Source organism: Carcharhinus amblyrhynchos, chromosome 12 (genome assembly GCF_965287045.1).
Source record: "Carcharhinus amblyrhynchos chromosome 12, sCarAmb.v2.hapA, whole genome shotgun sequence".
NCBI classification, from domain to species: domain Eukaryota; kingdom Metazoa; phylum Chordata; class Chondrichthyes; order Carcharhiniformes; family Carcharhinidae; genus Carcharhinus; species Carcharhinus amblyrhynchos.
Genome location: NC_137335.1, coordinates 8,265,258 through 8,289,616, shown reverse-complemented (window position 1 = coordinate 8,289,616; position 24,359 = coordinate 8,265,258). Strand labels below are relative to the sequence as shown.

General features: G+C 45.8%; 1 protein-coding gene across 2 annotated transcripts in view; it reads left to right on the top strand.

Moving 5' to 3' along the window:
• Positions 1-24,359, top strand: part of plcb1 (phospholipase C beta 1) — a 657,020-nt gene that overhangs the window by 424,499 nt on the left and 208,162 nt on the right. For both annotated transcript variants that reach the window (XM_080200038.1, XM_080200039.1), the window contains exons 5-7: positions 7,228-7,307; positions 17,841-17,894; positions 18,859-18,934. In XM_080200038.1, coding sequence (XP_080056164.1) covers positions 7,228-7,307; positions 17,841-17,894; positions 18,859-18,934 — 210 coding nt within the window. The remainder of the gene's footprint in view (positions 1-7,227; positions 7,308-17,840; positions 17,895-18,858; positions 18,935-24,359) is intronic.

Sequence of the window (24,359 nt, the reverse complement as noted above, 5' to 3'; positions counted from 1 at the left end):
ACTGTGAGGCAGCAGTGCTAACTACTGTAGTTGTAAAACTTTCTCCAGATATTTTAAGTGCTATATCAAAGGATAGGGTGGACAGTGAGAGCCTTTTTCCTCGGATGGTGATGGCTAACACGAGGGGACATAGCTTAAAATTAAGGGGTGGTAGTTATAGGATGGACGTCAGAGGCGGGTTCTTTACTCAGAGGGTAGTAAGGGCGTGGAATGCCCTGCCTGCAGCAGTTGTGGACTCGCCAACTTTAAGGGCGTTCAAATGGTCAGTGGATAGGCATATGGATAACATTGGAATAGTTTAGATTAGAGGGCCATTAGATTGATTCCACTGGTTGGCGCAACATTGAAGGCCGAAGGGCCTGTACTGCGCTGTGATGTTCTATGTTCGATATTGAATGTAATTTTATGAGTGGTACAAAAGGGAAAGTTGGCAGGACCTCAATATACAGTTGAACCATTTAAAGATTGGAAATTGAAGGCAACCAATGCACAAAATGAAAGCTTGACTTCAATGTTGTACGTTGAAGTGGCTAATTAAGCAATTGCCCGGAATACAAAGCTGTATACTCCCATGCTCAGTGCACCGCATTAGTTTAATGCAAAGCCACTCAACAGATTAAGTGCTAACAGTTAGCATTATACAATCACTCACTTAATCTTGTATTTATTTAATGTTTCGGGAACAAGAACGTAGGGAGATGTTTGACATCAGCTACATGGTGACCAATTTGACAGTAGTTCAACGTTCTGAACTCATTAATATTTTTATCAAGTATCATTTGAATTATTCTTGTCTCCCCAATTTTTTCACCTGCCCCTCCTCATCTTGAAGCCCTTGCTTGGATACGGCCAGTAGGTGCTGGGCGCTATTCCCCGTATCTACAGTAAGCCCAGCGTATTATTCAATTTGCTGATGACACCAAGATTGGGGGAAAGGCAAATTGTGCGGAGGGTGTGGAGAGTCTGCAGAAGGATCTAGATAGGCTGGGCGAATGGGCCAGGAAATGGCAAATGGAATTTAATGTTGGCAAGTGTGAGGTGGTCCACTTTGGTAGGAAGAATGGTAGGAAGGATTATTACTTACGTGGCGAAAAACTGCAGCAGGCGACGGTGCAGAGGGACCTCGGGGTCCTTGTGCATGAGTCGCAAAAACCCAGCTTGCAGGTGTAGCAGGTGGTCAGGAAGGCGAATGGGATGCTGGCCTTCATAGCGAGGGGGATTGAATATAAAAGTAGGGAGGTCTTGCTGCAGCTGTATAGGGCATTGGTGAGGCCGCAGCTGGAGTACTGTGTGCAGTTTTGGGCGCCGCACCTGCGCAAGGATATTTTGGCCCTGGAGGGAGTGCAGAGGAGGTTTACTAGGCTGATACCGGAGTTGAGGGGATTGAGCTATGAGGAGAGGCTGAATAAACTAGGCTTGTACTCGTTAGAGTTTAGAAGAATGAGGGGAGATCTCATTGAGACGTATAAGATGATGAATGGGATGGATAGGATAGAGGTGGAGAGACTCTTCCCGCTCAAAAAAGACAGTAGGACTAGGGGGCACAGCCTCAAGATAAAGGGGAGGCGGTTTAGAACGGAGTTGAGGAGGAACTTCTTCACTCAAAGGGTGGTGAATCTCTGGAATTCTCTGCCCGTTGAAGTGGTGGAGGCTGCCTCGCTAAATATTTTTAAGAAGCGGGTTGATGGGTTCTTGATAAGAGAGGGGATTAAGGGTTATGGGGAGAGGGCGGGAAAGTGGAACTGAGCCACAACAGATCAGCCATGATCTTATTGAATGGCGGGGCAGGCTCGAAGGGCTAGATGGCCTACTCCTGCTCCTATTTCTTATGTTTATGTTCTTATGTATTCAAGTGGCAGCAAATTCAGAGTTGAGGTTGACTCTGCCCTAATGTGATGTCCTCGTGCACTCCTTGTCCATCAGTAGTCACTAAGAGGATGTGATGGCCCAGTGGTATTATCGCCTGCTATTAATCCATGGAGCTCACGTTCTGGGGACTGGGGTTCGAATCTCGCCACGGCAGACGGTGGAATTGGAATTCAATAAACAAAGGGTATCTGGAATGAAGAATCTACTGATGACCATTGGAAAAACCCATCTGATTCACCAATGCCCTTTAAGGAAGGAAATCTGCTGTCCTTCCCTTGCCTGGCCTAGCCTACGTATGACTCCAGAGCCACAGCAACGTGGTTGACTCTCAACTGCCCTGGGGTAACTAGGAATGGGCAATAAATGCTGGCCAGCCAGTGATGCCCTTGTATCAGAAATGAATTAAAAAAAAACTAATGGGAAGGGGATACGGATAAATGCTGGAATTTTGCCAGCCCCAGAATCAGAATCACAGAATGGAGTTCTCTGTTGGCCTCAGGCGGGATTTTATGAACCTCATCCAAGCAAGGTTGTAAAATACCAGCCAAAATCTTTAATTGCTCCTCAAGAGTCGCTGCTTTTATAGGCTATGGCCCCATTCGTGTTGAGGTGAGCTGGTTTAAATTTATTTATTTGTGCCACAAGTCAGCTGACATTAACACTGCAATGAAGTTGCTGTGAAAAGCCCCTAGACACCACTCACCGGCGCCTGTTCGGGTACACTGAAGGAGAATTTAACACGGCCAATGCACCCTAACCAGCACGTCTTTCTGACTGTGGAAGGAAACTGGAGCACCCGGAGGAAACCCACGCAGACACAGGGAAGAACGTGCAGACTCCAGGCAGATAATAACCCGAAGCCGGGAATTGAGGCCGGGTTCCTGGCGCTGTGAGGCAGCAGCGCGAACCACTGTGCAGAGGCCAGGGACAACACCAGTCATCATGACGTTCACTGAGAGCCGCTAATCTACCGATTGTGTCGCTGAAGGAGCTGGTAGTGTTGGGAGAGGGCAAAGGGTCCTGGTATGTGGCACAGTCAGTGCGTGTACCACCAGTACGGATAACAGTCCCGCAGATAAACTGACCTGCTTTAAATTTCCCCATCTTGACTGGATCTCCAGCTGAGAAGTTTTTTATCAGCCTCAGCACTTCCTCGTGATGGCAAAACAAAAAAAACTATCCGTCAGCATTCCAGTGACCCCTGCTGGAAATTAAGATGTTCTACAAGGACAGCACTGTGACTTTTTCAAAAGATATTTCACAGCTGCCAAGCCAGCATTTGTTGCCCGCTCTTGAGAAGGGGCTCCTGAGCCATCTTCCGGAACACAGTGGTTAGCACCGCTGCCTCTCAGTGCCAGGAATGTGGGTTCAATTCCCACTTTGGGTCACTGTCTGCGTGGAGTCTGCACGTCCTCCCTGTGTCTGCATGGGTTTCCTCCGGGTGCTCCGGTCTCCTCCCACAGTCCGCCGGTTAGGGGGCATTGGCCGTGCTAAATTCTCCCTCAGTGCACCCGAACAGGCGTGTGATAGCTAGGGGATTTTCACAGTAACTTCATTGCGGTGTTAATGTGAGCCTACTTGTGACAGTAATAAGTAAACTTTTAAAACTTTAAAAACCTCGGCATGCCAACAGTGCAACGAGGAAGGAATTCCAGCCTTAACTCAGTGACAGTGAAAGGAGAGCAATAGAGTTCTAAGTCAGACTGGTGGCTTGAAGAGGTGATTGTTTTCCCATGAGTTTGGGACCCAGTACCAAGTGCAATGTGGCCCCACCTCTTGTTGGCCTATCCACATATTGTGTCAGGAAACCCTCCTGCACACTATATGAAAGCTGCCTCGTCTGAACTATTCGACCTATGAAGTCCCAATCAATATTTGGAAAGTTAAAGTCACCCATGACAGCTACCCTGTGACTACCACACCTACCCATAATCTGCTTTGCAATTTCTTCCTCCACATCTCTATCACTATTTAGGGGCCTTTAGGAAACTCCTAACAATGTGACCGCTCTTTTCCTATTTCTAACTTTAGCCCATATTACCTCAGTAGGTAGATCCCCCTCGAACTGCCTTGATCCGTGTCCCCTGCAATGGTAGAGGGTAGCAGGTTTCAAAGGAGCCTTGGTGAGTTGCTGCAGTGCATCTTGTTAATGGTACACGCTGCTGCTACTGTGTATCTGTGCTGGAGGGAATAAATGTTTAAGGTAATGAATGGGATGACCAATCAAGGAGTACTGCTTTGTACTGGATGGTTTTTAGTTTATTTTGTTTACTTACTGATGTCACAAGTCGGCTTACATCAACACTGCAATGAAGTTACTGTGAAAATCCCCTAGTCGCCACACTCTGTTCGGGCACTCTGAGGGAGAATTTAGCATGGCCGATGGACCTAACCTGCACATCTTTCGGACTGTGGGAGGAAATCGGAGTACCCGGAGGAAACCCAATCAGATACAGGGAGAATGTGTGGACTCCGCACAGACAGTGACCCAAGCTGGGATTCGAACCCAGGTCCCTGGCACTGTGAGGCAGCAGTGCTAACCACCACGCCACCACTGGGTGCCATCCCAGTGCAGACCGTCTTGAGTGTTGTTGGAGCCGCACTCATCCAGACGAGTAGGGAGCATTCTATCACACTCCTTGTAGATGGTGTTCAGGCTTTAGGGAATCAAGAGGTGAGTTACTCACCACAGAATTCCCAGCCTCCGATCTACTCTTGTTCATGGCTGGTCTGTTTCAGTTTCTGATCAATGATAACCCCCCCAGGACTTTGCTGCTGTTACAATCAACCGCTTCAGGTGACAAGGGGAGAAAACTCGTTGGAAAAGACCATCTCAAATTGATATAACTTTCATTAAAGACCATGATTCCTTTCAGGGTCAGTTCTTGATTGCAATAAGGCTCCTGGGGGGAGACAAGAGAGGGGGCGATCCCCAAGTAACCAAAACTTTCTCCAGATAAGATATAGTTTTTCTTTGAAATAGAGAGACTGCTTAGCTATTCTAATTGGAAAGGGAAAAATAACAGATTACTCGAGTTACTTAAACTTTAGAAAGGCCATCAACCTCCGAGGGGCAATGCCCTTCCTCATGGTATGTGAATCCAAACAAAATCCCTACAAACATGCAGTAGTCCAGACAATGTCAGAGAGAAAACAGATAATGTTTCGCATGTAGAGACTTCTTCCAAACTGGGTAATGCTGCTGATGAACAGAAAGAAGAGAGCAGATCTAAGAAGAACAAAGGGAAGAAAAGGAACACACGCACTTGGGCACGCACAAATCCGTGAAATGCGTTAATGGGAGGTTGGAGAGAATTAAATAGTTCAGGTTATATTAATATGAGCGGTATCATGCAACAGCCCCTTATTTTCCTTCAGCACCCAAACTTTAAATACTAGCCAGGATTCTGGAGGCATGGTGGTGCAGTGGTTAGCACTGCTGCCTCAAAGCGTCAGGGACCCGGGTTCAATTCCCGGCCTTGGGTCACTGTCTGTGCGGAACCTGCACGTTCTTCCTGTGTCTGCATGGGTTTCCTCTGGTTTCCTCCCATTGTCCACAGAGGCACAGATTTGGTGGGTTGACCATGTTAGACTTTCCCTTAGTGTATTCAAACAGGCACAGGAGTGTGGGGATTTTCACAGTGACTTCACTGTTCCTGTATCCCACTTAAGCACCAATGGCATTGCAAACTAAAAGATCCAACCCACCTCCTTTGATGCCCTTCCTGAAGACACTCAAACCCCTTACTCCAGCACTGGGGATTAACAATACTTCTCAAGTCCCAGCAGTCATGGTCGAGTGGTTAAGACAATGGGCTTGAAGTTCAGTGCGGTTTCTCTATCTAGGTTCAAATCCTGCTCACTCTGTTTCCTACTTAGTTTCAAAATTTCACTGAGTATCTTTGGTCTAAATCATGTCTTATGCAGAAAAAAAATCCCACACTTGTAGCCATGAAATCTGCGATCTTGTCTTGTCAATGAATCTTTGATAGGTTGCTCCTATCTTTTGCCGCATTCCTCCTGGTCTTTGATCTTGCTGCTACCAACTTATTTTCTTCATGATCGTATCCTGTTTGACCTTGACCAGTCCCACATCACATAAAGATATACTTCTGAGCTTGAGATACCTCTACTGCAATTGACATCATTCCTCCACTGCCCAGTGTAAAACTTGTCAAAGTGCAATTGAATTCAGATAGGCTAGTCAAAAGTACAGCATGGAAACTGGTCATTTGTCCCATCCAATTTATCACAGCATTTGTACATGAGTCAAACATGCCAGAATCATCCCCTCAATCCATGTGTATTGCTTGATGCATCCAGTGTTGTTTCAATTCTGTTCGCCACATCAAGAAATGTATACATTTGTAGAAAAAAGTTAGTAGGGTGCTACCAGGACATGAAGGTTTGAGTTATAAGGAGTGGCTGGATAGACTGGGACTTTTTTTTCCCCTTGGACCATAAAAGGTTTAGGGGTGATCTTACAGAGGACTGTAATATAATGAAAGGTTTAGATCAGCTAGATAGTCAACATCTTTTCCCAAAGGTAAGGGAGTCATAAACTAGAAAGAGTGCAGAAAAGATTTATTAGGACACTACCAGGACTTGTTGGTTTGAGTTATAAGGAGAGGCTGGATAGACCAAGACATTTTTCCATGGAGCGTTGGAGGCTTAGGGATGTTCTTATAGAGGTCAATAAAATAATGAGGGGCATACATCAGCTAGATAGTCAACATCTTTTCCCAAGGTAAGGGAATCATAAACTAGAAAGAATGCTGGAAAGATTTACTAGGATGCTACCAAAACTTGAAGGTTTGAGATATAAGGAGAGGCTGGATAGAATGGGACTTTTTTCCCTGGAGCACAGGAGGCTGAGAGGCAATCTTATAGAGGTCGATCAAATAATGAGAGGCATAGATGAGCTAGATAGTCAATATCTTTTCCCAAAAGTGGGGGAGTCTAAGACTAGAGGGCATAGGTTTAAAATGAGAGAGGAGAAATACAAAAGGGTCCGGAGGGCAATTTTTTCACACAGAGGGTGGTGAGTGTCTGGAACGAGCTGCCAGAGCTAGTAGTAAAGGTGAGTACAATTTTGTCTTTTAAAAAGCATTTAGACTTTCACATGGAGAAGATGGTTTAGAGGAATATGAGCCAAAAGCGGTTAAAAACTGGGCGGCATGGACAAATTGGGCCAAAGGGCCTGTTTCCATGCTATAAACCTCTATGACTTTGACAGGTATTACACCCTGGTCTATATGATGGTGCAGGTGGTGGAAATGTGTGGCAATTTATGCCTTCCAAAGTTGGCATACAAACAACTAACACTTGGAAAATATCCTTCTCTCTTTGTCTCTGCAGGAATGGACTGATGCACTATTCAGCTTAGCAACAAACCTGCTGGCACAGAACAGGTCGAGGGACACACTATTGCACAAAGTGTAAGTTTGGTCACTGTGATTTTTACTTATTTCACTGGTTTCAGCATTTTCTAAAACACTGCTGCGTGCATCACGACCTTTAAAGATTTGTTATCTTTATTCCTACAATGTCTTGTGACTGCAGTGGGTAACGCTCCTGCCCCAAGTCCCAAGCTGTGGGTTCGAGTCCCACGCCAGTTTTTGATGACCAAAGAAGGTGCGTTCGTAATGCGGCCAAACATAGTGGGCAAGATTTTCCGGCCACATTTGTTTCCTCAGAAGAAACTCTTCAAATGCAGACAATAAACATGCAACAAAACTTACTCCAAAGTAAGTTTGGAGGAAGTTATGAATCAAAGAAAGGGTTTAATAAAGAAACTTCATTACTCCAAACTAGGGGCCTCGCCCTGGGCCGCTCCAAGCTCCCCAGAATTCCCAACAGGTTCTTACTTATAGTGAGTCAGCTGACCATCACATCATGTTTCCATGGTTCATTGGGTCAGCTGACCCTTACAGCTTGTTACCCCACAGTCAGAGTCCTGGGTTCGATTCCCAGCTTGGGTCACTGGCTCTGTGGATTTGCACATTCTCCCCGTGCCTGAGTGGGTTTCCTCCGGGCGCTTCGGATTCCTCCCACAGTCTAAAGATGTGCAGGTTAGGTGGATTGGCCATGATAAATTGCCCCTTAGTGTCAAGGGGGCTAAATGCATAGAGTTATGGGGATGGGGTTTGGTTGGGATTGTTGTCGGTGCAGGATCAGTGGGCTGAATGGCCTCCTTCTGCACTGTAGGGATTCTAGAGCTTTTGTCCGCTTTTGGTAACCTTGTATTTATGTTGAATTCAGTCTTGATGTCCAAAATAGAGGAGAATGATTCATACAGGTTATCGGTATGAAAAGTCACGTCATGATCGACTCGAGTAACAGTGAGCAATCACACACGTATAGGACATGGAATAACTGGGCGAAAACTATCAATCCAAATTGTTCCAGAGCATTTTTTCACACATTCATCTGATATGGGCATTGCTGTCTGGGCCAGCATTTATTGCCCATCCCTAGTTGCCCTTGAAACGTGAGCAGCTTGCTAGGCCATTTCAGAGTCAACCATTGCAGTGGCTCTGGAATCACATATAGGCAGATTTCCTTCCCTAAAGGACATTAGCGAACCAGATGGGTTTTACCCGACAATGGTCTCATGGTCATCAGTAGATTCTTAATTCCAGATTTGTTTTTGTTGAATTCAGATTCCCCCATCTGCTGTGACGGGATTCGAACCCAGATCCCCAGAACATTGGCTGAGTTTCTGGATTAATCGTCTAGAGATAATACCACTAGGCTATTGCCTGATCAGGACTTAAAGAGATGGAGGCAGCATAGCATTGTGGCACAAGCAAGCATGTTAAAAGACTCATCATGTATTTATAGTCACCAGAGAGCATATAAGGAACATTTTACTCGATTATATCTCCTCTCTGTTTGTTGCCAAGCTCTGAAGTGGCTGGCCATTCAAATTATGACCACACATTAAACTGCTGCTCTCAAATTCTGTATGGCTTAATGGAGATGTATCCTGTATCCAAAAATGATCATTGTTACACCACAACAAAAAATAAAACAACATCAGAAAGTCAATTGCACATTGTTAAACCTTACTCATGTCTGTTATGATCTGGTTAGGGACCGTTAACATTTAAATGATCCAAACACCTTGTTGTAACCAATAAAGTTCATTGATTAGTGTTATATGTAGGCTTTTATTAACACTGCAATGAAGTTACTGTGAAAATCTCCTAGTCGCCACATTCCGACTGCACTGAGGGAGAATTTAGCCTGGCCAATGACCTAACCAACAAGTGTTTCAGACTGTAAGAAAACCATGGGTGGCACAGTGGTTAGCACTGCTGCCTCACAGCTCCAGGGACCCTGGTTCGATTCCTAGCTTGGGTTGCTGTCTCTATGCGGAGTTTGCATATTCTCCCTGTGTCTGTGTGGGTTTCCTCCCACACTCCAAAGGACATACTGGTTAGGTACATTGACCTGAACAAGTGCCAGAGTGTGGCGACTAGTGGAATTTCACAGTAACTTCATTGCAGTGTGAATGTAAGCCTTACTTGTGACTAATAAATTAACTTTAAACCGGAGCACCCGGAGGAAATTTACGCAGACGCGGGGAGAATGTGCGGACTCTGCACAGACAGAATTGAACCCAGATTCCTGGCAGTGTGAGGCAACAGTGCCACCAGGCCACAATCCATTTATGCAACTACACCACAAGATTTTCTCAAACAAAACACAAATTATATTGTACAGAGAGTATATTAAACAGCAAATATGATTAGGGTGACACAACATTTTAAAGTTATTTACATCTGTTATAGTCCTCAAGAGACCACTTTAATTTTCCTCAGCCAGTCTCAGAGATAAACCTTGAATTTATAATCCCTCGACTTTGAACGATTCAGTTTCTTGTTCTGGTATTTTTTTTTCCAATACTTACAAGCTGGTTTGCCAGTTGATTTATTTGCCACAAGACTTTATGAGGACCACTGTAGGTGCTTTCACTCATTTCAAACCAAACAACCTTCAAGCTCCTGTACACTCTCACAATTCAAAGTGAGATTACGCCTAAGTTGTTTGGCATGTGGTGAATGATGTGTGGAAGTTAAAATGCTCAGATTTTTAAAAAGTCATGCCTTCTCTGTCACAGCTTGTGAGAATGTTGCAGGCCTCCAAGGGAGTCTGCCTGCTTTGAGGCTCATCTTCACTCGCATCGGCCTCACAACATTCTGCTTCACCAGAGGGTGAGCAAGACCGGATTTTTCCACTACAAGTATTAAAGGCGAGATATGGGGATATGCTATACAAATGAAGGATTAGCAAAAGTCAAATTTTCATTGAATGAGAAAGGGCGAAAAGCCAGGATTTAATTGGCAAATAGCTATGCAAATGAAGGATGTGAACAACATGCTTGTTCCTGATTTGCTGGAATTGAATATAACTGCTAAGTTGGTTTCTGTAACATCAGAACAACTCCAGGATGAAGGAGGGGAGTTCTCCTCATGCACAAGTAATTAAAGACCTTGCATTGGATGTATGGCATCCAGCACTATTTGTGTTAAGAGTTGACTAAGAGTGCCTAAGGTTGCTGGTAACCAGGATCTCTGACAGGTGAAGTCAATTTTTTTCTCTGCTTACAGTGCAGGTCTGTCAAATTATCGTGCACTTTGGCTGTTTTCTCTCAGCGAATTGCAAGCTGAACACAACAGTCCCCAGCTGGAACTTAAGCTTGGATGGTTCAAGTGTTGCTTTTTGAAATCGTAACCAATTTCAATCTTCCCAGCAACTTGGTTTCCAAAGCATAGGTTCAGTTTTATTTTCTTTCCATGTTTAGCTTTTTGATTTCCATTTTCAGTTTCTATTTTTGGTCAGATCATGCTTTGTCTAAGTTTCTCTACCATTGTTTCATGGCTCTATTCCAGCTTCCTTAGTGTGATAACCTCCCAGTTTGTTTACATTGCATTGACCCCATTTTCTGCATTTAAAACTTTTTTTAATTCTTAAAACTAAAATTTATATACCAAAACACATAAACCATAAACTAGATATTGATAATATAAATAAATGATAGCACTTTTGATTAGCGTTAATATTTGCTATCTTAGGCAATGGCCTAATGGCATTATCACCATTAATCCAGAAACTTACTACTGTTCTGGGGACCTGGGTTCGAATCCCACCACGGCAGATGTTAAAATTTGAATTCAATAAAAAATATTTGGAATTAAGAATCAATTGATGACCAAGAAACCATTGTCAATTGTCGTAAAACTGGTTCACTAATGTCCTTTCGGGAAGGAACTCTGCCATCCTTACCCTGTCTGGCCGACACGTGACTCCAGATTCTCAGCAATGTAGTGGATTCTCAATTGCCCGAGGGACGGGCAATAAATGCTGGCCAGCAACACCCATGTACTGTAAATGAATAATTTTTACTGCTCCACCTGCCCCAGGAATGGAGGGTTAGACAACTGTTGACCCCAAGCGAGATTTTGCAGTCTTGGGAGCGAGCGAGGCAGTAAAATCATTTGCAAAGTGAATAAAAATAAATGTAGCCCCCTTCCCCCGAGCTTCCAATGCCAGCTTTTATCCTCATCTTTAGCAGCCGGCTATTTTGCAGGAGAACTGTGGCTTTAAAGCATGATTTAATATTGCAAGCCCGTCAGAGGTTCGAGATGCTGATTAATAAATTTATTCCTGACAGCTTGCACGCCAATTGACATTGACAGATACAATTAGCCCCGTTTTAAGCTGCTGTGATAACGTTTGATTATAATTTGAAATAAAAGTAACTGGAATGAAAATATTGTGGGACAGATGTCACCCAATCTCTTTGTGTTTTTGTGATTGCTGTGGTGAAACAGTGATTGTAGATTCAGCACTTAAGTTATATTTTAGTCATCTCATGTGGCATCATTGAATTTGCAAATCATTTCGCTCCAAATTTAGCCAGCCATGGCCCTTAATACGGCTTCAACTTATTTTCCCAGAAGCCGGTTCCCGTTTATTTTTGCCGGCTGCTCCCTACCCTCTTAAGTGTCCCGAGTGCCCCCGTCATCTCCTCCATTATTAAAACAGCCGGATCTGTGGGTCCTCCTTCACCTTGCAGTCAGTGTGCCTGCTGGCATTATCTATTCCCATGCAACCCACAATCAAGTTCCCGCACGCTGATAAACAGTTCTCGCTGCCGTAACGACCACGGTTGCAACCTTTTATCCGCCACATTGGGGATATCATTCAAAGTTACAGTAAGATGCGAGACGTTTTTCAAGCCTCCGAGTGCTGTGATGGGGTTAGCTGAATCCATTATCATTATGAGTCCGCATACATCACATGGTGAGACGCATTCTCGAATACCTGGGTACAAACAGCATTAGGCACTGAGAGTAGTCAGACTTCCAAGTTTTAATTACAAGTGAGAACATAATACAGCACAAAGCATTGCAGGACGTTCTGACGATTCGTACAGAAAATGTAACAACTACAGTTCACCATATCTTGCTTTTTGAAATTTCATTATTTCCATCCTGTGGCCAAGGCTGGCGACAGTGTTCATGGAACTGACACAAGGTTTAGATTAGTCGCTTACCCAGCTTAAGCGCTGGCCTCACTAAAGGCCTTGTTTGGATAATAATTATTTCCCTTTACTTAACAGAGTTGTTTGTCACAACTTAATTCCCACCATTGTTGTAACTTAATTTTTCCCTACCAGCTCCTACATTTTTTTAAAAACTATATTTCCACTAGATATATTGCTTTATTTGAAGTGAGCCTCCTGAATCTTACAGAAGAAAGTGAATTAAGTATGTGGCCATAGCTGGAATTACGATATAATTTCCACAGCATGCTCCCACAAGACAATTAGTATAGCCAGTGCATTTGGGTGCTGGGGGAGAGAAATTGTAGAGTTATTGGACGTTCAACCATACTTTTCATGCTAAACCAAAGAATAAGTTAAAGGTAAAGTGCTGTGGAAGCTGGAATCTGAAACAGAAGCAGAAATGCTGGAAAATCTCACAGGTCCGGTAGCGTCTGTGGAGGGAGAGTAGAGCCAGTGTTTCGAGTCTGGATGATTCTTCATCTGAGCTGGAGAAAGGATAAGTTAATTTGATACTGACCCAGATTTTCATAGAATCATCAAATCCCTACAGTGAAGAAGGAGGCCATTAGGCCCATTGAGTCTACAGTGACAACAATCCCACCCAGGCCCTATCCCCGTAACCCCACATATTTACCCCGCTAATCTCTCCACCTATGCACCCTGGCACACCAAGGAGCAATTTATCATGGCCAATGCATCTAACCCACACATCTTTAGAGTGTGGGAGGAAACCGGAGCACCTGGGGGAAACCCATGCAGACACGGGGAGAATGTGCAAGCTCCACGCAGACCGACGAAGAGTCATCTGGATTCAGAATGTCAGTTCTTCTCTCCTTACAGATGCTGCCAGACCTGCTGAGATTTTCCTGCATTTTCTCTTTTGGTTTCAGATTCCAGCATCCGCAGTATTTTGCTTTGATCCACATGGACAGTGACCCAAGCCGGGAATTGAACCAAGGTCCCTGGCGCTGTGAGGCAGCTGTGCTAACCACTGTGCCACCATGCCGTCCCAACTGTCCACGGTGGCAAGGAACAGTGCTCCCCATTCACCTCACTGTCAGTTGTCCACAAGGTTAAGTGGGCAACTTTCTCTCCTCTCCCACTGTTTGATCCAACGTGGTGCCCTCTATAGGGCACCTGTGGCATCTGCAAGCCTCTGGTCAGTCAGGTTGAAGGATCATCGCTGAGGCCCACGGAGTCTAAACCAGCGACCGTGACTGGAATTTTCCCATCCCGCCTGCCACGGGAATCGTAGTGGGCAAGAGGTGGACCATGGAAAGATCCGTTGACCTCAGGCAGGATTTTCTGGTTTTGGGGTGAGAGCGGCTGGAAAATTTTACCCTCTAAGTTCGATTTAAATCACGTACTGAAAGTAAAACAAAGATGGGGATAGGTCAAAGGGAGAGGAAGGCAAAATATATCAGGTTAAAAGCAAAATACTGCAGATGTTGGAATCTGAAACAAAAACAGAAAATGCTGGAAAATCTCAGCAGGTCTGACAGCACCTGTGGGGAGAGAATAGAGCCAATGTTTCAAGTCTGGGTGGTCCTACGACAGAGCTCTCATGTAGAGCCGTCTAGACTCAAAATGTTGGCTCTATTCTCTCCCCACAAATGCTGTCAGACCTGCTGAGATTTTCCAGCATTTTCTGAAAATATATCAGGTAGCTGGCAAACCGCAATGCTTTCTGTTTCCCATATTACACAAGCAATTATACTTCAAAAGTATTTCATCATCTGTAAAGCATGCTGGGGATGTTCCAAGGCCATGATAAAACACAAATCTTTGTCTTCTCTATTGTCCCTGCATTAAATCACCTGGGACATTATCTCAGATTGCTGTCTTCCCTTTAGCAGCAGTTACGGACACTCCCCTCATTGCAGATCGGCTGGAGATGGCCTTTGGCACATCGAAAATGCAATTGTGTTCACGTTTATCCGGTTGGAGACTGTGCCAACTGCGGTTGGCAGGCTGTAACTCATGCAGGGCTGGAGCCACAGCTATTTACAGTCTATACCAATGATTTAAATGAAGTGTCAGAAAGTAATGTATCTAAGTTTGTTAACTGAGCAAAGAGAATGCAAGCTATGAGGAGGACACAAAGAGACTGCAAACGGGGTTGGACATGATAGAATATTCAAAAAGAATATTCCCAATGGTGGGGGAGTCCAGAACTAGGGGGTCATACTTTGAAGATAAGGAGTAAACCTTTTAGAACTGAGGTGAGGAGAAATTTCTTCACCCAGAGGGTGGTGAATGTGTGGAATTCACGACCACAGAATGTAATTGAGGCCAAAACGTTGTCTAATTCCAAGAAGTAACTCTTGGGGCTAAAGGGATTAAGGGATATGGGAGGGAGGGGGGATCAGGATCAGGTCCCTGGCGCTGTGAGGCAGCAGTGCTGACCACCTTAAAATCTACAGATGACCATAAAACCATTGTCGATTGTCAGAAAAACCCATCTGGCTCACTAATGTACCTTTAGGGAAGGAAATCTGCTGTCCTTATCTGGTCTGGCCTACATGTGAATCCAGAGCCACAGCAGCATGGTTGATTCTCAACCGCCCAACGAGAGATAGATAACAAATGCTGGCCAGCCAGCGACATCCATGTCCCAGGAATGAATAAAAGAATTTCCCAATTTCAACACAACAGGAAAACCTGAATAGAGAAGGTCAAAACTGATGAGCTGCCTAGAATACAATTTGTGAAGAAATGTAGAAGGGGGTTCAAGTCTGTTGCATTTGTGTGATATTTTTTAAAATGTTTCAGCTGCACTCTTTTGACCTCCTGAACATTTGGGTTGTGACAGAACCTTCATTATTCATCTCTGATTGTTATGTTCTGGGTAATGCATACTCCTGTGTAAACCACAGAGCAAGTTGAATTGCTAGGTGAAGCAACTAGTTCCGATATTAATTCAATAAAGACCCAGCCGCTGCCCAGACTGTGCAAATGCCTTTCTCCATTTATTTAAATAGCAGCTGTAAGTCCGAGAGGGGGAAAACTGTGAGTAAAGTCAGCACTGATTATGCCACAGGGATTCTTATTGTAAATGAGGATTTTTGTAACAAGGTCAGGTTACGTTTAATTTATCAGAACAATAAAGGTAAAAGCTACTCCCAAACAGCAATAATCCAAAGAAGTCATGTGTGTGTTTCAATGAATAATATATACACACTGCATGCATTTGAGTGTCCAAGCTTGACTTTGTGTGTGACATTAAGTTAATTTATTAGTGTCACATTGCGTTAACACAGCAGTGAAGTTACTGTGAAAATCCCTCAGTTGCCACATTCAGTTCAGGTACCCCAAGGGAGAATTTAGCATGACCAATGCATATAACCCCTACGCTATTATGAATTCAGTGTAAGTTTGTACAGGAAAATAAAGTTTCAGCTTTATTTATTAGTGTCACAAGTAGGCTTACATTAACACTGCAATGAAGTCACTGCGAAAATCCCCCAGTCACTACGCTCTGGAAACTGTTCAGGCACACTGACGGAGAATTTAGCACGGCCAGTATACCTAACCAGCATGTCTTTCAGACTGTGGGAGGAAACCGGAGCACCCGGAGGAAACCCACGCAGATACGAGGAGAATGTGCAAACTCCACACAGACACTGACCCAAGCTGGGGATTGAACCCGGGTCCCTGGTGCTGTGAGGCAGCAGTGCTAACCACTGTGCCACCGTGCTGCCCTCAATGTTCCCAAGAGTCCTTTTCATAAATTATAGTTATGATAATCCCCATGAGTTCCAATTCATTGATCACCCTGGGGGGGGGGGGGGGGGGGGGGTGGAGCTTGCCAAATTCTCGTTCCCTTGGTAACTGTAAAGGGCCTGACCAAGTGGAGCGCATCACTTGAGCCTGAGTCTGAGAGACATGCTGGTTAGTTGCATTGGCCATGGTAAATTCCCCCTCAGTGTACCTGAGGTACCAGCGTGTGGCGACTAGGGGATTTTCACAGTAACTTCATTGCAGTGTTAATGTAAGCTGACTTGTGACACTAATAAATAATCTTTATGAGGCAATCACTGGGAAGGCTCTTCAGAATTACTGTCCCAGCTGGGAATTGTGTATGTGTGCCACAAAGCAGTTGCTTTATTTGTGTTTGACAATATGATCATAAGACATCGCAGCAAAGGTTGACCACTCGACCCATCGAGTCTGCTCCACCATTCAATCATGGGTGACATTTTTCTCATCCCCATTCTCCTGCCTTCTCCCCATAACCCCTGATTATTAATCAATGAATACCGTTTCTTTCCAACACAACATCTCTGTTGAAGAACCATCCAGACTCGAAACATTGGCTCTATTCTCCTTTCACAGGCACTATCAGACCTGCTGAGATTTTCCAGCATTTTCAGTTTTTGTTTCAGATTCCAGCATCCGCAGTGTTTTGTCTTTACCTGATCCTTTACCTGAGGGTGGCATGGTAGCCCAGTGGTTAGCACTGCTGCTTCACAGCTCCAGGGTCCTGGGTTCGATTCCCGGCTCGGGTCACTCTCTGTGTGGAATTTGCACATTCTCCTTGTGGGTAGCACAGTGGTTTGCACTGCTGCTTCACAGCTCCAGGGTCCTGGGTTCGATTCCCGGCTCGGGTCACTGTCTGTGTCAAGTTTGCACATTCTCCTTGTGTCTGCGTGGGTTTCCTCCAGGTACTCTGGTTTCTTCCTACAGTCCGAAAGACATGCTGGTTAGGGTGCATTGGCCATGCTAAGAAATTGCCCCTTAGCATCCAGGGATGCATAGGTTAGAGGGATTAGTGGGTAAAATGCGTGGGGATATGGGGGTGGGGTTGTGTTCGGTGCAGACTCGATGGGCCGAAGGGCCTCTTTCTGTACTGTAGGGTTCTATGATTCTTTCCAGTCAGACATCCTGAGTCATTATAATGATTTGGCTTATTTTTGTCACATGTATTAGTATGCAGTGAAAAGTATTGTTTCTTGTGCGTTATACAGACAAAGCATACCATTCATAGAGAAAGGAAGGAGAGGGTGCAGAATGTAGTGTTACAGTCATAGCTAGGGTGTAGAGAAAGATCAACTTAGTGTGAGGTAGGTCCATTCAAAAGTCTGACAGCAGCAGGGAAGAAGCTGTTCTTGAGTTGGTTGGTATGTATCCTCAGACTTTTGATCCTTGTTCCTGACGGAAGAAGGTGGAAGAGAGAATGTCCGGGGTGTGAGTGGTCCTTAATTATGCTGGCTGCTTTGCCGAGGCAGCGGGAAGTGTAGACAGAGAATTATTTGCATAGACAACTGGAAGAAGAGGCTTTATTCCACATTGTTTTTGGAACTGCACTGAGGGTATGTTACAAAGAAACATTTAGCATGAATTTTCATCAGGAACTACATCCGTTCTGTTGATTAAATGTTGTCCTGTTTTTTAGGTACACCAAGCTCAAACTTCAGATGAATCAAGATGCCCGGATCCCCGTGAAAAAGTAAGTGCTCTCTCTCTCTCTCTCACATTACCATCGAACGGTGGCACAGTGGTTAGCACTGCTGCCTCACAGCGCCAGGGACCCAGGTTCAATTCCCCGCTTGGGTCACTGTCTGTGCCAAGTCTGCACATTCTCCCAGTGTCTGTGTGGGTTTCCTCTGGGTGCTCCGGTTTCCTCCCGCAGTCCGAAAGACGTGCTGGTTAGGTGCATTGGCCATGCTAAATTCTCCCTCATTATACCCGAACACCGGAGTGTGGTGACTAGGGGATTTCCATTTCATTTCAGTGTTAATGTAAATCTACCTGTGACGTTAGTCAATAAAAAAACTGAACCGTTTCCAGATCAGCTGACCTCTTTTTATCTATCCTGTTAACGTATTCCATGGTTTCTGCCAACGGAACACTTGTTCAGTGTTAAGTTTGAGCCAGGGGTCCTGTAAAATCCAGAACGGACCAGATTCCTGCACATGGTTCTGACCATGTGACAGGAAGGACACCCAAGAGGATACAGAGCAGATCCACAGAGATGTCACTTGGAACGGAATGGGTTAAGAAAGTTAGGATTGGTGCGATTGCTTTCTCCGGAACAGAGGGAGCACTGGGGAGATTTGATTGAGGTTTTATATTACTCATTCTTGGGACACGGGCGTCGCTGACTGGTCAGCATTTATTGCCCGTCCCTAGTTGCCTGAGGCCTTTTAAGAGTCAACCACATTGCTGTGGATTTGGAGTCGCATGTAGGCCAGACCGGGTAAGGACGGCAGATTTCCTTCCCTAAGGAACATTAGTGAACCAGTTGGGTCTTTCTCAACAGCCAGCGATAAAACAGATTTGGCAAAGCAGTGGTTTGCCTTGGGGGATTGGGTCATAAGGCATTTTCTTCTCCTCTGTCCTTTGAAATGCATCATTAACGCGTTTAAATTTTAGCATCACCCATCTTGTTTCGTTTTCGTTTCTCTGTGCAGTATTTTCCGGATGTTTTCTGCTGACAGGAAGCGTGTGGAGGTTGCGTTGGACGCCTGTGGACTTCCTTCGGGTCGGGTAAGCACCATCAATTTGAGCGACATTTTGAAGGCAGCTGTTGACCTATTTATTTGTTGCGGCCAGCGACTATTCACGATATCCTTCCTTCAAATGGGAGACGGCTATTTTCAGTGGAAACTCCTTTGTAATCCAGAACTGAATTTTACCACAGGCTTTGGGACCCCAAAATTGGGCCGGAAAGTGGGATCCCTCTGGTATTTGCCGATGGCAGGATTGGCATAGCCATTTGCCAGAAGTCTGGGATCACTGCGATGTCTATAGAGTCACCAAAAAAAATTACCTTGTCAAGCTGTCATTGCTAATGAATAAATTAAAAAAAGTAACTTTCAGCTTTCATTAAAATTGAATTCCACTTATGTGGAGATCTCTTGAGGTATACATGACAATATATTTCAATATTGCTGAACGCAGAGACATTTTTGTCAAAGTTTTTCATCTTGCACTCATCAGGACAATTACACGAATGACAATATCAGCGGAAACAATGGACGGGATTCTCCCAAAAAAATTCAAAGTGTCGAATTTGTGTAAAAGCTGGAGAAAATCCCACTTTTTTTTTCAGTGGGATTTTCAAAATGCAAGTTCCACACTCTGTGCATCACAGAGAGACTGAGTGTGAATCGCACTAAAAATCAGTAGGTGGAGCCTATTAGTGGGTGGAGAGGCCAGCAGCGTAGCGCTGAGTGGGCCACTGCGCATGTGCCAATCTGTTAGTGCCAAGACCAGCACATGCGCAGTAGCTCTGCACTGCCGGCCTCCCAATCGCTGGCCAGCCCCATGACCCCCGCAATGTCGGCCGTGTGATCCTCACACACCCCGATCACTGGCTTCTCGGACATGTCTGGGCCACTCCCGACCCTCCTCAGTCCCCAGACTGCCTCGATCTCTCCCCCAATCTCAATCCCCCCGATCCCCCAGGAGGCCAATGCCCCCCCACCCCGATGGCCAGCCCCCATCGTTGGCCTTCCCCACTCTGCCTATGATCCCAAATCTAGAGTAGCAGCCTCCCACCCCAGTTGATCTCCCCACACGAGGCCTTGCCCCTATACGTGTCACTCTGTCTGGTCCCACCCCCTTGGCACTGCCCGATGCCTGATGGGCAGTGTCAAGGTGGGCATCATCATTTTGCCTCCTGGGCAGTGCCAGTGGGCTAGACTGGCAGTGCCTGGAGGGGCACCCCCCCCCCTTACCCCTGACCTCCTGGAGGGACTTCCATGGCCTCCCTTCACTCCAGGGAGGATCAGGCCCCCCCACAAGTGGGAATCTGGTGTAAATCCTGATGGAATGAACCACTCCTGGTGGGGGATAGTGAGAGGCTAAGCAGGTCTGGAGATTTCATTCCCAGGTCCACTAATGATATTTAAAATATATTTAAATTACCGTTTCCATAATTTCCTCAGCTCCATGCTGATTTCCGGTGCAGAGCGGACGACGCTGGAAATCTAGAGACGTGGGGAGGCCTTGGCAACCCAGCAGAAGCCCCCTATACGCCTCCGCTGGTGTCTCCCGGCCCGTTGCGGGCTGCCCAGAGCTTTCCCCGCCTACAACTCACTCGATGAAAGAACAGCGTTCCGAAAGCTCGTGATTCCAAATAAACTTGTTGGACCTTAACTCGATGTTGTGAGACTTCTTAAAGTCTGTTTACTAGTGTCACAAGCAGGCTAACCTTAACACAGCAATGAAGTTACTGTGGAAATCCCCTAGTCGCCACACTCTGCCACCTATTCGGGTACACTGAGGTAGAATTTAGTACCTAACCGGCGCGTCTTTCAGACTGTGGGAGGTAATCGGAGTTTCGGGGGGAGCCCACGCAGACACGGGGAGAATGTGCAAACTCCACACAGACAGCGACCCAAGCTGGGAATCGAACCTGGGTCCCTCGGGCTGTGAGGCAGCAGTGCTAACCCACTGTGCTGTCGTGCTGCCCCGGATGGAGAAGCCTACACACCAAGTTTTATTGAAATCTGTACGTTAATTATTTAGATGTATTGTTTATGAGCAGACTGTCAAAACAGGGGGTGAAACATTATCTTCACCATTGTTCAGTGATGGAGGTAAAAAATCGAAGAAATGTTTAGTTTTCTCCTTCCTATTTTGTTTAACGTGCTATTTTGCATTGGAAGATGTGTAACCTGGAATGATTATCTCGCTCAGTGCCCTTGAGAGATATGAATTCATGGGCAGTGCTGCCTCACTTAAGCATCATTGAGTTTAACTCACTGAATATCAGACATCACATGCCTACTGACTGTACATGGAAGTCTAGTCATTTTGTCGGAATCATTGGAGTGGGAACTAACTTTGAACAGGTGGGAGACGCGTTAAAGCCCAGACCAGGTGTTAACGTCTGCATTTCTTCTTCATCACTTGATTCCAGGAACCTTAATGAGTTAATAAGTCTCCATCGCATTCATTTCATTGCAATGCGAAACCCCTGCCAACAAACAGGCGAAGTAGATAAGAACATAAGAACATAAGAAATAGGAGCAGGAGTGGGCCATCTAGCCCTTCGAGCCTGCCCCGCCATTCAATAAGATCATGGCTGATCTGTTGTGGCTCAGTTCCACTTTCCCGCCCTCTCCCCATAACCCTTGATCCCCTCTCTTATCAAGAACCCATCAACCCGCTTCTTAAAAATATTTAGCGAGGCAGCCTCCACCACTTCAACGGGCAGAGAATTCCAGAGATTCACCACCCATGGTGCTCAGAAGATGAGCTTTCAAAGGTAGTGAAGTGGTGGTCCGCGATTCTCCCGTCCTGCTGCGCTAATCTTTTATCACAGCGGGAGAATCGTGCGTTGGTCGATTTGTGGAGTTCCCTCGAGCGTTGGCGCCACGTTTGTGTCTCCCAGGCCCGGATTTCTGCAGACACATCCAGAAATCAGCTGGGAGGCGGGCCTAATAATATTTTACATGCTATTTAAATGCTATCAGCGGGCCCGGGACCAAATTCTCTGGGCCCGCTAGCCTCTCCTACCCCACCAGGAGTGTTTCACTCCAGCGGGGATTACACTAACTCCCCACTTTCGGGGAACTAGCAGCCTGACCTCTGCTGGATTGAAGAATCGGGGCCTCTCAGGGGCGCCCCCTGGCAGTGCCTGTCTGAGTTTCCTGGTGTTGCTCGAGGGGCAAAGTGGCAATGTCCAGGGGGCACCTTGGCACTGTCCATCAGACCCTCCTGTACCAGGATCTCCTGGTAAAGAAGGAACAGCAGGGCAATCGAACTTGGGAGGTTAAAAGTCTTCGATGGTTGGATTTATGGATTTAAAAAAGAATGAATGCTTGGGATGTTTAAGCCTCTGACAGGACCAATATTTGTTGTCCATCCTTTGTTGCCCTAAGGTCATGATGAAACTATTTGAACTGCCTCAGTCCCTGTGATGAATGTTCTCCCTCAAGGGTCAGTCCTGTTAAGATTTTGACCCAGTGATATTGGACAACGTGCCATACCCATCACGGTTGGAATAGGCCTTGACTTTGAGGAGATTTGGGTGATGGCGTTGATCGCTCCTGCCTGCTGCCATTGTCCTTCTGGCTAGAGGAGGCCACAGATTTCTCGGTGTTCTGTTTGGGTAGATGCGGCAGTCAGGCATGCTAGTGGTGGAGTGGGTGAATGTTTCGGGAGGTGCTTGTGAGGCAACAGTGCTAACCACTGTTACACCAAATATTTAGGCAAGAGGATGTTGGTTAAGTGCGCTGCTTTGTTATGGATTGAAACAAGCCTCTTGAGTTTTGTCAAGGAGGCCATTCAGCCCATTGAGTCTGCACCGACCACAATCTCATCAGGCCCTATCCCCATAACTCCATACATTTATCCTCACTAGTCCCCCTGACAATTTAGCATGGCCAATCCACCTAACCTGCACATCTTTGGAGCGTAGGAAGAAACCAGAGCACCCAGAGGAAACCCGCTCAGACATAGGGAGAACATGCAGACTCCACATAGACAGTGACCCAAGTTAGAAATCGAACCCAGGTCCCCGGCACTGGGAGGCAGCGGTGCTAACCACTGGGCCACCATGCTGAACAAGTGACAGCTATTCCCCTACAGATGCCTTCTCAGTGATGGTGAGGCTTTGGAGAGTCAGGAGGCTGGGGGTGACCCCATTTGCAGCAGAACGTCCAGCCTCTGACATCTTCTTGTAAAGTTTAAAGTTTATTTACAAGTCCCACGTAGGCTAGTATTAACATTGCAATGAAGTTACTGTGAAAATCCCCTAGTTGCCACACTTTGGTGCCTGTTCGGTTACACTGAGGGAAAATTTAGCATGGCCAATGCACCTAACCAGCATGTTTTCGGTCTGTGGGAGGAAGCTGGAGAATCTGGAAGAAACCCACGCGGAGACTGGGAGAACATGCAGTCTCCACACAGACAGTGACCCGAGCGGGGAATCGAACCCAGGTCCCTGGAGCTGCCATAATTAATTAAATGGGCCCCTGAAGAGAATAAATAAACTAAATTAATAAATGAATTAATACATAAATGGACAAATTAATAAATAAGTTAATAAACAATGTGATTGTCCAGTTAAAACTATTGATTTCTCTCAAGGTGTTGCCAGTTTGATATTTAGTGATAGTGATACCACTGAATGTTAAGGGGGTGTTGGTTAAGCCTTCGCTTGTTGAAGATGGTCATTATACTCATGTTCACTAGATTATTAGTCCAGGCCAGTAACCAACCATTTTAGCTGCCACTTGATGTATGACTAAATGCCACCCAGCCAAACCTCACGGAGGAACCATGCTGAAGTGAGCTGGTGCCTTGAAAGGGTCTGAGGAGAGACCATTGAGAAACAGCTGGGCCACATCTGGAAACAAAAAGGACCACTTCATTAAACTGCTCCAACACTGAGTGCTGTCAGAAACCAACTGGATATTCCACGCATGTCCACCAGTGAGCGGTTGACTGGTGAATCAAGGAGATGGCAGATGCTCACTTGTTTCCACCACACCCCCCTCCTCACCCCCGGCATGTGCCAACATCCGTCAAGTAGAACCCTGGCACAGAGCCCCAGCTGGAGAGGCAGACTCAGCGTTCGAAGGCATGTATCATCCCCAAGGACAAAGAGGTTAGTGAATGCCAGCATATCACCCATGATGTGTCTACAAACAGTCCCGTCCCTTGAAGGGAGTATGTGCCTCCCCTGATGTTCAGATGGCATGAAGCCACCAGAAAAACAAAGTCTGCCAACCAACACCTGCTTTTGAAGAGGGAAACCCATGATGCGAACATCAAGATGATTGAAGAGTTCAACTAACCATTCCTGAGAAAAGACAGCATTCAAACGAGCGGCAGTGATCTGGAGCATGCATCGTGACAGAGTGTTTATATAGGCAGGTTCAATAATAATCATAGAATCCCCTACAGTGCAGAAGGAGGCCATTCGGCCCATCACACCTACACCGATAACAATCCCACC